Source organism: Aegilops tauschii, chromosome 4, assembly GCF_002575655.3.
Source record: "Aegilops tauschii subsp. strangulata cultivar AL8/78 chromosome 4, Aet v6.0, whole genome shotgun sequence".
In the NCBI taxonomy this organism is placed as follows: Eukaryota; Viridiplantae; Streptophyta; class Magnoliopsida; order Poales; family Poaceae; genus Aegilops; species Aegilops tauschii.
This window is the reverse complement of record NC_053038.3, coordinates 518,982,244-518,995,719: the sequence shown is the minus strand read 5'-3', so window position 1 is coordinate 518,995,719 and position 13,476 is coordinate 518,982,244. Positions and strand designations below refer to the sequence as shown.

At 47.1% G+C, this 13,476-nt stretch overlaps 1 protein-coding gene across 1 annotated transcript; it reads right to left on the bottom strand.

Moving 5' to 3' along the window:
* Nucleotides 1–4,722: 4,722 nt before the first annotated feature.
* LOC120963589 (uncharacterized) lies at nt 4,723–8,612 on the bottom strand. Its single transcript, XM_040388272.2, has 3 exons — nt 8,035–8,612; nt 5,764–5,926; nt 4,723–5,649 (listed from the first exon to the last, which is right to left on the bottom strand). The coding sequence occupies exons 1-3, from the start codon at nt 8,610–8,612 to the stop codon at nt 4,870–4,872; spliced, it is 1,521 nt and encodes a 506-aa protein (XP_040244206.1). The 3' UTR covers nt 4,723–4,869.
* Nucleotides 8,613–13,476: the final 4,864 nt, after the last annotated feature.

The following is a 13,476-nucleotide window of genomic DNA, read 5'->3' as shown; positions in this document are numbered from 1 at the left end:
GTGAGGTCGCTGAGGAGGTCCCAATCTGGGGCACTCAGACATGCTTGCCGGTCACTTGGTGCGTAAAGTTGAGGCGATCTTTAAGGAGATGGTGCCCCATCGTTTTTTGCTCAAGGTGGTGGTAATCAACTCCCAGCCCACACAACACAGACAATGTTGCAACACGCACGCCCAAACTAATTCAGTTCCAGAGTTGGTCAGCCAGATGATTGCTTATATGTTGATTTCTACTTCGTATCGAGGGCTTGGTTCTGTTCGAGAAAGTGGGTTCGACCCAAGGGTATGAAATTGTTTGGTCTGGAGATGCTTGCTTATATGTTGATTTCTACTTCGACTCAATGGCTTGGTTCGGTTTGAGAAAGTGGGTTCGACCCAAGGTTATGTCATTGTTCGGTTTGGCTGTTGTATATTGGATTGTTGGGTGTGGTCTCAGTTTAAGTGTTTATATTGTAGCTATAGATTGGATTGGGTTTGTAGTTCTAATAATTCTGCAATGGTGGTTCAATTTGTTTGTTCTTCAGAAAATTTGTTTTGTATCGAACGACAAATCTCGAGTTCAATAATTTTTGAAGATCTAAAATACTGTTAGTTCTTTGCTAAAATTATTTGTGGTTTGTTCGTGAATCCAGATAGACACATTTAAGACTTTTGATTTGTTGACGGTCTTTTGTAATGTGAATTTTAGTGCACCGGTGTTGGTATTTACACCGGCTGTGCATAGCTGCCTCGATAAGAATGCTATATGGATGGTGACCTTTTCAGCACGTTAATGCTTTTATCTGATTCAATTTGTGAGAGGTATGGATCTTCTTTGTCCAGAAAACATTAACGGAAAAACCAACGCCCACACGTGTGGGTGTTTGCAGGTCGCCCACACGCCTCCATCACCACTCATTTCGCCACGTATGAATATGTAACATCAGCAGAAATCTTTTTGGTTTTCGGCTTAAAAATATTTTATCTTCTAAATAAAAAAGCAAACTAAAAATCCGTTTTCACCATTAAATCCGTCTCAACGAGATCTTCAAAACTAGACCCCATGTTGATATGTTTTGATGAATTTTTTTTTTTGCCCAGAAGTTGCCATGATGTTTTCACTATAGTTGCCATAGTGCTTAAACTAAAGTTGCCATGTGGCAATTTTAGTTTGTAGATCATGGCAACTTTTGTTTTTTGATGATGGCAATTCCAGTATTTTGACCATGAAAATATTTTTTTATTGAACCATGGCAATTTTAAGTGCATGTATCATGGCAATTTTAGTTTATGATGCATGGCAAGTCTAGTTTCTTGATTCTCTGTTTTATAATATGTTAAAATTTAGTTTTAAATGTAAAAGAAAATAGTTGAAACATATCATGGCAACTTCAGTGTAAATATCATGGCAATTCATGTGCAATAAACATGGCAACTTTTAACTAAAAAAAAATTTCGCCGAAATATAACGATATGAGATCTAGTTTTGAAGATCTCGTCGCGAGGGATTTAATGGTAAAAACGGATCTTCAATCGGATTTTTCATTTAAGAGATAAAACATTTTAAAAACTGAAAATCCAAAAAGATTCTCACATGCATGCATGCGATGACGTGGCAATCTATTTGCATTAGAGTCGTGTGGTGCGTCTCCTTTCCTGCCACACGTGTGACAGTTATCGACGTCCAACATCAACGGGTTCAATTACTGACCTATCATAATTTTGGTACTCCCTTCATTCCATAATGTGATACGCCTGCGCTTTATACCACTGAATCAAAGGTATAATTTTTGCTCACGCCGTAGTCGCCGATATTGGTTAAATTTATAGTCTGGTAGAAACTAGGGTTCTACCGGGTCTAGGCCGGAGGTTGTAGGGGAAGGCGGGAGCTGGTCGTGGACGAACACGCGGCCGCCGGCGCCTGGGCGCCGTCGCGCGCGAGGAGGCGGCGGCTGAGAGGGAGATGGCGCAGGGAAGGAGGCGGCTAGGGTTAGGTCTCCCGGCTCCCAAAGGAAGCCGAGCAAATATGATTGCTTCTTGCTTAATTCCAAAACGGGTCCTTACACGAGTTTATATAATCCTAAGATAATTGGGCTAAGCCCCTAATAACGATAAGATAGACTAGGCCACAACTAACTGGGCTAAGCCCCTAATATGCCGATCATAACATTTCTCCCCGCCTGCACAAACAGCTCGTCCTCGAGCTGGAACGCGAGAAAGAGCTTGCGGAACTCCTCGAAGTGATCAACCGTCGCCAAACACCTCCGCGACAGCTGGGGCGGGCAGGTCACCGAGCCCGGCGGCCGTGGCGGCGTCCTCCTCAATGTAGTCTGCAGCCTCCAGGTAGAAGAGTCGCGGGCAAACGTGGCCGGGCACGTAGGGCTCGTCCCAGTTGAAGCACAACCCTTGGCGGCGACGCTCGAGTTGCTCGGCCGGGGTGAGCCGGCGGAACGGGCGTGCCGCGGTCACGGCGAGGGTGCCGCGGAAGCCTGAGCAAGCCGACCCTGCGCGAGAACGTCCGGCCAGGGTGGCGGCCTAGCGGCCCGGGACGATGACGCCTGCTGGATGGCTAGCGCGCGACCCTCAAACGCTCGGGCGTAGTACATGGCCGTCTGGAGGTCCTGGGGTCCCCGCAGCTCCACATCCACGTGGATATGATCTGGCAGACCGCCGACGAAGAGCTCGGCCCGCTGGCGAGCCGTCATGCCGGGCGCATGGCACGCCAGGGCCTGAAAGCGGTCGGTGAAGTCCTGCACCGTAGAGGTGAAGGGGAGACGGCCCAACTCCGCCAGCCGGCTCCCGCGTATCGGCGGCCCGAAGCGAAGGAGGCAGAGCTCGCGAAAACGCTTCCATGGGGGCATGCCGCCCTCGTCCTGCTCGAGAGCGTAATACCAAGTCTGTGCGGCGCCTCGGAGGTGATATGAAGCGAGCCAGGTGCGGTCCGACGCGAGCCTGCGTTGCCCCCGGAAGAACTGGTCACACTGATTAAGCGAGTTGAGGGGGTCCTCGTTGCCGTCGTAGGTGGCGAAGGCGAGCTTGGCGAAGCGCAGCGTCGTCTAGGTATGACCGCCGTGGGGGTACGGCTCGGCGGTGCGGAGCAGCGGCGCCGGGTCGACGATCACAGGGCCCCCCGTGGAACGGCGGCGCGTCGAGGCCAACGTAGGGGCCCACGGAGCTGGAGGACCCGCCGTACTGCGCCTGCTGTGACGGCATGTGTGGCGGTCCCGAGGCCATCGTGTAGACCGGCTGAGACGACGACTCAGTCAACCAGGCCGGTAGCGGGGATGGCGAGGGCGGGAACCGGACCTGGTGGACCGGGACTCCCGCCGGTGCGGTTGATGCGGGGCCGGAGCTGACCGCCGGTGGCTGCTGCAGCTGCATCGGCTGCTGCGGTGTCGCGCCGGGTGCGGCGGCTGCCACGGCAGCCAGGGCGGGGCGGTGGTGGCGGTGGATGGCAGCTGCAGCGGTCTGGCGAGCGCGGCGAAGGCCGCCAGATGCGGCGGCTGCCACAGCAGCCACGGCGGCGCGGTGGCGGCGATGGGCGGCGCAGCCAGGTGCGGCCCGTAGGACCCGGCCAAGAACAAGTGGATCTCTTGGACCGCCTGGGTTAGGTCCCACAGCGCCCCGGACACCTCCTCCGGGGTGAGGACGGCGGGGGCGGGCGCGACGGAGAATCCCGGCGCGGGCAGGAGCGGGGCGACGGTCGTGGTGGTCGCCGGAGGCGACGAGGTGACCGGCAACGGAAGAGACGGGTTGGGTGGCGGTGAAGACATGATCGAACCGAGGCTAGCTGATACCAAACTGGTAGAAACGGGTTCTACCGGGTCTAGGCCAGAGGTTGTAGGGGAAGGAGGGAGCTGGTCGTGGACGAACACGCGGCCGGTGGTGGCTGGGCGCCGTCGCGCGCGAGGAGGCGGCGACTGAGAGGGAGATGGCGCTGGAAAGGAGGCGGCTAGGGTTAGGTCTCCCGGCTCCCTAAAGGAGCCGAGCAAATATGATTGCTTCTTGCTTAATTTCAAAACGGGTCCTTACATGAGTTTATATAATTCTAAGATAATTGGGCTAAGCCCCTAACAACGATAAGATAGACTGGACCATAACTAACTGGCTAAGCCCCTAATATGCCGGTCATAACATAGTCAAACTTAAATTTCGAAAAGCGTGGGTGCACTACATTATGAAATTGAGGGAGTATTAGTGAGAGGCAAAGATGATAACGGTGCGGTGAAGAACGATGATAGGTTCGAATGTGGCGTGCCCTTTTAGACACCTGCCCCCAACAGAAGACACTAAAATCAAAAGGTTCACGACATATAAAACCTTAAAGGAAGGACATGCTACCTATATAGCCAACGGTCCACTGGCGACTGTACGAAATTTGAAGGCTCAGCTAACAATTTTACATGTACTAAGCGATGGGCAGGAAGTTGAGCTCAGTTATATATTGAGACGTAACTCACACTCAGCAATTGGTTATTGATTTCTCTCCACATTATATTCCAATGTTTATACATGGTCGGCGCTGCTTTGTCAGGTAATTAACTGACAGTTACACATAAACAAGCCAACCAACCATAATAGATCGCCCACAAAAGAAACATCGGAGATTTAATTCATGACTGAAAAACGGCGCCGCAAAACGCGCGTCACATTCTAGTCTCATTAATTTAGGAAGCTAAAGATGACCGAGTTCTTTCGTCACTGCTTAACATCTTCACTAACTCAAGACAAATGTGGTGACTGTTAAACATTGTTGTGTTATGGTTTTCTGAAATAAAATGGGGAGCGAAAAAAAATCTCCTTAATTTGAAACAATAAATTCTGAAGGCAAAATCTAACAATTCAAAACCGTTCGAAATGCCTAGGATGATGGTACGAGAAAAATAATCCCTGCTAATTGAAAAGGAAAACACCATCCACGACATTTAGGATCCCGTCATCATCAGCCAAACTGTCTTCCTCATCCACCGTACAAACGTTCAAATCCAAGCCTTGACGATGACGAGATCTCACTTCCATCTCCATGGCGCCACCTTCCTCACGGTTCTGTCTGCTAAAGCGTCGCTTCACCCGTGGAGAGGAAGATGAAGCCAGATATCTCGAGTCCAAGACGTCAGAGGCGCTCAACACTATGATGGCATCCTCCAGGCCGACCACGTCGCCATTGCATCCCCTTACCATTCCTCCACCCGTGACGGCGTTCTTGATTTGCATCTCCGAGTCGCAATCCAGTCGGTCGACGCCGTCGATTAATATAACGCGGTGAGGGTTCTCCCTGACCGCTTCGAACAGCCTCGCCATGAGGTCGCCGTCGTTGTCTGTGTCCGTTGATCTCGGCCTCTTGAGGACAAGCTTGCTGCCGTGTGCGGGAATGTCGGCGTTACCCTGCACCTGCAGGGCGGTGAACTCGGCGTAGGAGCCAAACACGAGCCTCGCGAGCTCCCGAGCAACCGCCATCTTGCCGCCACCATCCCTTCCTAGGAAGAGCAGCCAGGTCGAGGACGACGTGCCAGACGGCTTAGTCCTCGTCACGCCGGATCGGCACCGGAGTACTATGGTCGATATGCTGGGGACTATGTTCCCGTGCCACGGAACACGCAGCTCGAGCGCGTCACAGAGGATCTTGAGATTTGTTGCGGTGAGCTCTGTGAACTTCCGCCGGCGGCAAGCAGCCTGCATGTGTCACGCCCACGGCTGGGTAATCAATCCGATCATGATCTTCACTTTATAAGAGAATATACAGTAGATAAATGTATCGGTCTAGCTATATGGATTAGTTGCACGTACGTCTGCTTGAAGACTGGTGCCGCTGTAGGTTAATCTGATAGGAGTTTTATCTTTGAAGCGGCGGAGCCACGGAGGAATGTTCGCCGTCGTTTTCTCTGGCTCGGTGCCGTCAAAGGTGGCCGGTCGCGCTACTCCTGATTTTGCTTTGCTAGCTTGACACCCACTGCAAGAAAGAATCAGGGAAAATTAGCGTGCATGTCTAGATTGTTACTCGTGGTTCTGTGCGTGACAGTGATACAGCTATCCCTCTTGTTTTGTAAAACAAAGTCTATAGATGCATCTTGGAAAATTGCGTGCATTTCCAGATTTTTACTTGTGGTTTGTATGCATCACATACGTTTACTACCAAAAAAAATCTTGGAAAAATATTATAATAATGAAGCTGCATGAATGCGTGCACCTATATTGGACAAATTTGTGGCCCTTGTTATTGTACTCCCTCCGTTTCTAAATGTAAGTTTTTTTAGAGATTTTAATATATATATGTAGTTCATATTAAAATCTGTAAAAGACTTATATTTAGGAATGGAGGGAGTATATAGTAACAAAAGAGTTCAATTTTTCCTCAAAAAAAGGAGTTTGATAACTTTTTTCCAATAAAGAAGAGCTCAGTTTTTTTTAATGGAACATATAGCAAAGTGATTCAAAAACAAAGGAACATAACAAAGCAGGATTCTGTTTATTTCAGATTAACGTCAATCATTTCTTGCCGCCCTTGTTGAGATAAAACCAACTGTGAAAATGAATTATCAACTGGAGAAATATTGTAAGCTAAGAAATATTTTAATTTTAGAAATTCAGCTTTTGGTAGGATAATGTGACCCTCTTTCAGTCTTTGAATGGTTGACAGACATGTTACTCATTTTCTTTGCATGTAATGGGGGCAGACGAAACAAAGAAAGCACACATCTGAAGTAGATGGAAAGATCACTCTGAGAACGAACATTTTGTTTCTTATAACATTTGATTTTGTTATCGATGTTTATTTTCTCTATCTATTAATTTTTATACAAAGAACGAGTTAAAAAATATGCACCATATTTAAAACGCTGAGAGTATCTCTCTTCAAAGATACATGAGTTCAGAGTGGTGTTTTTAGTAGAACTTCATAAGCGTCGGGTTTTCGAGGGCTCAGTCCCTATGTGCTCATATTCAGCTCAAAGAAAAATAAAGAATAAATATGGCATTTTTTGTCTGAAGATGTTCATGCACAAGATCCAACCCTTCCTAACCCCTGATAACGTCGGCCTTGGCTATGTAAGTGAAGTACTGCAAATTAATTAGGAGATTTTTTTCAAAGGTATAAGGCTATAGTAGGAGTGTTCTTCATTAACATTTGCATGGTCACCTGCTAGGCAACGAGTGTTTAAACACCTACTAAACATGAGCAAGGGTTAGGGCAAGTCAAAGTGGCGGAGCTTCTCAGGGGCCAACCTGGGCGGTTGCCCTCCCAGCCCATGAAATTTGTCTACTATATCCCTTAATATTTGGCCTATATATCAAAGAAAATTATCACAAAACATATGAAAGGGTTAGGGCAAGTCAAAGTGGCGGAGCTTTTCAGGGGCCAACGTAGGCGGTTGCCCTCCCAGCCCCCTAGAATTGAGCCCAAGCTCCGACACTGCATTCACTTGTGAGAGGGGAGAGAGCGGGAGGTCTACATAGAAGGGTTTAGCTAGAAATTATGCCAAGAGGAAAATGAAAGAGATTCGTCAAATGGTTTAAAATATATTTTTGTAAAAAATCCAGTCATGTGAGCAATAACCTATACCTGAAAAGTGATATTCGGCGTATGTGAGAATATGTTTAAAACTCTGTGCGTGTGTGTGTTGTGGGGGGGGGGGGGGGGGTGATTTGTGTGGTGTTAAGACATTCAACCTTGTAGACGTTTTGGTTTTATCAGTATAAGTTAATTAAAGTGCGGCTCTAGTCAATCTTTTTATCTACTCCCAGCATCGACTCAAATATAACTAAGTTTTAGTCGACTAAGATTTAGCAAGACTGATGTTTAAAACCTTGTGCGTGGGGTTGGGGGTTGCTAAGACCTTCAACCTTTTAGCCGTTCTGGTTTCATCATTAGGTTAAGAAACATTTGGCGCCACCATGACGGCAGCACACCACGCCCTAGCTAGCTACTCCTTTCGTTTCAAAATAGATGACTCAACTTTATACTAACTTTGTACTAGAAGAGGGAAAGCTAAAAATTCGTCTAAACAAAACAAATACGCCAAAAAAGATGGATAAGCGCCCACGCCATTCTGTGCCAAGTACCTTCCGACCGGGACGGTCTGGAGACATGGTTGCCCTCCTCCGGCGATAATCCCGTCGGCAACCGGATTTGGAGAACGCGCGACGACGTCGCAACCTGCCCCAGTTGATTCCTCCAACGAAGCGACGACGCTGTCCCTGACATGGGAGCTCGAGAATCCGACCGCTCGCATGACGCGGTCGACGCTGGGGTCGTCGAGGACGGAAACGACGAGCTTCTCAAGCTCGACCTTTCCCCCGGCCCCGCCCGTCCGCCGGTACGGGCGCGCCTGCGCCCGCTTCAGTACGGCGACAAACGCGTTGGACGGCACCGGGTCGCCACCGTGGTGGGCCACGGTCACGGCGAGTCGGCCGAGCGCGAGGTCCAGGCAGAGGTCGAGCAAGTTGTGCTGCAAGGGGTGGGACTGGGACCTGATGCACGCGGCGCGAAGAATGCTTGCCGGCGCCGGGGACGAGAGCATTGCGCTTGCGATGTGGAGCGGGGTGACCTGCGCGTGCCCCCGCCGCGCTGCCAGGCTCACCGCTTGCCCCACGACGGCGGCCGCATCCTCCCCCAGCGAGTGCCCGTCGGTGACCCGCATCAGTTGGAGCTAGCGTAGTAGAGGCAGGTGTTTCTTCTTTGGTCGAGGTGGGTGCGTGCAGAGATTTATGCATGCATGGCACGGCGGCCGGCATGCAGGAGTAATTGCACGGCGGCCGGTTCCTGTATCTCTACGTACGGAATATATGCGGTGATCAACATTGGGATCAGTTAACAACCTCGATCGCCTGTCGATGGCATGTCACAGCAATCCTTGATCTGCCCAAACAATCTACCGTACGCTCGAATGAACAGAACTCATGTCCATCTGCATGTCCTCATATGGAAATTATGCAGTCCATCAGCAGTCATGGCTGCAGGAAGGGACACCCAAGGACGCCGTGCCTCATGCATGCAGTGTAGTCATGGCAGAAGGGTACATAGGGTGACGACACAAATGGTCCCAAAACAACTAAAGCCAAACAAAAGACATACGACGCCCTTACAAAGATCTTATAAGAGCATCTCCTGCGCCCCCCCTCCCCGCGCGCGGTGCCGGTCTTCCGTGTGCAAGTGTGTGTGAGTGTGTGTGTGTGAGAGAGAGAGATTATCCAGTTGGGGGAAATACCCAATGGTTCCTGGGTACATATGTACCCTATATGGGGATTTGTTTTTAATAGTTAAACAAAAAGTCAAAATAGTTAAGAAACTATTTTTAGAATAAAGTTGACTTACTTGCGCACTAGTATACACATTTTCACAAAAAAGAAAACTACGTTGACTTCACAGCAAAAAAGACAAAATTTATTTGCTATTATAGGTCACTATTCACGCTATTTGGATCGAAAATTGTCTTTTTTGAAAAGAAGTCAAAGAGGAATTTTATGTTTTTGTAACTTTTCTCACTAGTACAATGGAAGGTCAAGTTTTTATCAAAAATATTTTTAGTAATTTTTGACTTTTTGTTGAATTACTATTTTTTTTTTGCATATAGGGTACATATGTACCCAGGAACCAAAAGTTCCCCTCCTAGAAAGAGCCCCAATAAGCATTTATAGAGGATGATTTTGTGGGATGCTGCTGGAGATGCTCTAACTACCACCACATATTTTCAGTCTCATTCCTAAAACATTTCCTAAAACGAATATAGCCCAACACGCCTAAAATGCAGTTGAAACCATTACATTTTCACTCAATTAGGTTAAATTATACAGCATGCTTGGCAATAGTTCTTTTTTTTTTCTTTTTACAAAAAAAGCATGCATATGCTAGCCACAAGCCTTCTCAAAATCTTGTCATGAGAACATTGACTAATAATTTCTGTCTACAGAACTACTAGAAACTCATGCCCTTACTTTCGAAACATATAATTGTGATTTGATTAGTTCTCACAACACACGACAAGACTCCTGATCCACGGGTACATGCACATATAGCATGCATGCATGCTGTAGATGTGGTGCGTGTCAGTGGTCCATCCTGCATATATATAGTGCGTATCAGTTGCATCATGAATGGCACAAGGGTAGGGTCATACCTGCGCATTGCTGCCCCCATTGCTGCATGAATTGATGGCGATATATAAGCTCAGTGAGATATAGTTGTATGGGACATGAATATTAGAATAATAATAGAAAAAAACTACAACTAAAAATACAAATGACATATTGTATTTGATTATTTTTATAGCCATAAAACTTTTAGGAGTATTAAATATAAGTAGCGTAATAAAGAGTTGCTTCTCATGCAAGGTTGCATGTTGGTGTGTGCATTTTTTTCCTGCATGGTTACATGTTGGATGAATCTTTTCCCATAAATGGTTGCATGTTGACATGGCATGTTTGAATGTTAAGAGAAATATGTGGGGATCACCTATTTAGTAACCCTCATGGGTATGAAACAGATGACATAAATGGTCTCAAAACATTCGCCAATCGCCACCCTTATTACATGAAATGGAATCGATGTTCACTAGCACTAGCACAAAACAACTGAAGTAAAACAGAAGTCCAGAACCGTTTTCATCACTTAGCACCACACCTACAAAGATCTCATAAGTAAATAGAAAGTTAAGGGTTGTTAGTGGGGAAGAGGACTTGTAGTCTGCAGATCTAGTCTGTGACCCATCCTCCCATAAGTTTAACATTTTTAATACCGAGTCCCCTCTCTAAAAAATCTCCTAAAATGAATATAGACAAAACTCTCCTGAAATAATGTTTAAACCATTATATTTTGACTCAAGTTTAAATTATACAAATCAGTATTTTTTGCAGAAAGGCATGAATTAATCTTAAGCACAAGTCTTCCAAAAATCTTGTCCTATTAGCATTCACTAATTTCTCACAAAAATTATAAAATACACCCCTTACCTTTCAAACATTGTATATGAAAGAATTGGGATTTAAGTCTAGATTACATGTACCACAACAATTCTTTAGTGCAATATGTATTTGTCTAGAATAAGTTTCTGCCACAACCCATCCTCATTTTCACTGCTTCCAATGCCACTAACCAAAAAGACACATATTCATAACCTTAAGGTATATATACGTACACCTAGCCCATCGTGATTTCAGGTTCGCAAACAACTTTCCAGTTAACTAAATGTTACTGGTGTGAATTATCACTATCCTGCCATAATAATTTTTTCCCCAAAAGATCTATATTTTTAAGAGAACCTTAGGAAATTCCAACATAGACATGATATAAAAAGGTACATTAATCATGCACGATATCAATAACACCAATAGACTGCTCCTTGCATGCCAAATTATAAGGTGCATCATTTTTCATGGAAGTCAAACATTTTTATGCTTGACCAAGATTATAGAATAAAATATCAACATCTTCAATACCTAACGGATAAAATATGAAATACCTTTCATGATGGAACAATATGGAACCAATTTGCTATTGTAGATAATGATATTTTTTCCTAAAAACATTGTCAAATATGCACGAGTTTGACTTTTCAATTTTTCCTAGTTGAATATCAACCATCACTCCTACACTCCCACTACTAACTACTAAACTTGCTTTAAATCTTTAATAATCATGAATCAAAAGTGTTGAAAAAGCTTAGCCGTTGGGTAATCAAGGCTTGGAGCTTTGATATGTTTCATTCGGAAATAGAACAACATAGATCTCTTCAAAAAAACACTTCATATTTTCTCTACCATCATTATTTAGCACACGAGGTACAAGTGTATCTACAATAATAGAAACATCATATGCAACTAGACCAAACAAGGATTTGTAAAAGTAGTAACATACAATAATATATCTATATATCTTTGTGTTACACCGTCCTATCTAAGGGTGATGGGGTCGGGGCCGGGTCCTCCCGGGATCGTGCGGGATTAGTCGACTACCCCCGCCGGTGGAGGCCACGGTGGATGGGAGGCGGCGATGAAGGGGTCGGGGTCAGGTTCCTCCTAGGACCGTGCCACCCTCGCCGAGTGGCATCGTTCACGACAAGGCAATCACTACTCTAGCCCAGTGGTTGTGACGATGAGAGGTATGGGGCTTAAAGGCACGTTGGAGGCCAGGGTGCCGAGGTTGGGAGACAAGAAGCCAAGTGACGGCGGTGTCCCTATAATGGGCATTGGTGGAGGTGCAGAACACACAGATTGGTTGAGGGCATTGCCAAAAGAATGGCGGGCTCGGTGGGGGTGACTGGGAGGTGTGGGTGCTCGTCAGCACGAACGGGAGAGAGTGGGGTTAGGGTTCAGACGGTTTTGAGATATGTTAAATTATACTTGGCGTTTGGATCGGGCACTTATCCGAAGCGGTTCAAAGTAGGTGAAACCGCGTGAGTAACTTATGTATATGGTTCCTCCACGAAAGTCGCCTGCAATATAAGGTGAATATTTTTAGAGAGCAATCTAAGATGTCTTTTTTTTTTTGCGGGAAAATCTAAGATGTCTTTAAGTGTGTTTCTCGGAAGACACCGACTGCACTATTTGGTTGAGTTGGTTTCTATGTAGAAACGCTGTAGTGTGGGCTGAAATATTTTTCCGCTGAAAACCAACTCCAAAGCTAAGATTTGTACCCGTGTCTGCAGAAATCTGATGCGATAGATCGACTACATCATTTTATTATACTCCAGTGTAAGGGCATCTCCAGTGCCGACCCTCAAACTTCCCGCATGCGTTCGGACCATGCTGTCTGGACCGCAGAAGACGTCCAACACGGTCCTGTATCAGTCCGCGGCGCGGTCCGAATGCATTTTCTCCTGCAAACCAGAGACAAAGAAGGGGATGTTTGCAATAGTCCGGACCGCTATCACGCCCGCTTCTGACCGCCCTGGCCCACCCAAAACTCAACCAAATATTGTGCTGCTATCCAACTGCCTGCCCGTCATCCAACTGCCTGCATTCATGCCGCTATAGAGCGGGCCGCTCCACATTGAAGGCGGCTCAGGGCGGACGTGACTTGTCAATGTCTCCGCCATTGAAGCGGCGTGCTTGCCGAGGGTGCCGCCCGCTGTACGCCCGGTTGAACACGCCTTCTCGCCGCATTCAAACGCCTTCATTTAACCCGCATGGAAGCCGAGAAACCTAATCTGGCCACACATCCGTTCACGAGCGGGCCGACATTAAACGCAATGCCGGACAAGCTCTTCCCGTCCGCCCTCTATTTAAACAAGGACAAACGCCTAGCAAGAATCGCACCACTCTGCCGCTCCCCATCTTCTTCTTCACCATTTTCTCCACTCTCTCGATGCCATCCGACAACCGGAAGAGCAGTTCTCCGGAATAAAAGCCAGCTGGGTGGCCCGCCGAGCCTGCCGGATATAAGCGAGGCAACTGCTCCACCTCCCTCGCCTAGCCTGACAGAGGCAGTTACCGCCCGAAGCCAACGTGCGGTTCAGCAAGTCACCGCTCAAATCCAGCTCGCGGAGGAGTGGCGAGTTGCTCCATCCC

Excerpts from the sequence above, each read along its gene's own strand:
- LOC120963589 (XM_040388272.2), bottom strand. The coding sequence starts at position 8,612 with ATGCGGGTCACCGACGGGCACTCGCTGGGGGAGGATGCGGCCGCCGTC. Across the intron at positions 5,927-8,034 it reads CAGACCGTCCCGGTCGGAAG|TGGGTGTCAAGCTAGCAAAG; the intron begins GTACTTGGCACA and ends TCTTTCTTGCAG. Across the intron at positions 5,650-5,763 it reads GCACCAGTCTTCAAGCAGAC|GCTGCTTGCCGCCGGCGGAA; the intron begins GTACGTGCAACT and ends TGACACATGCAG.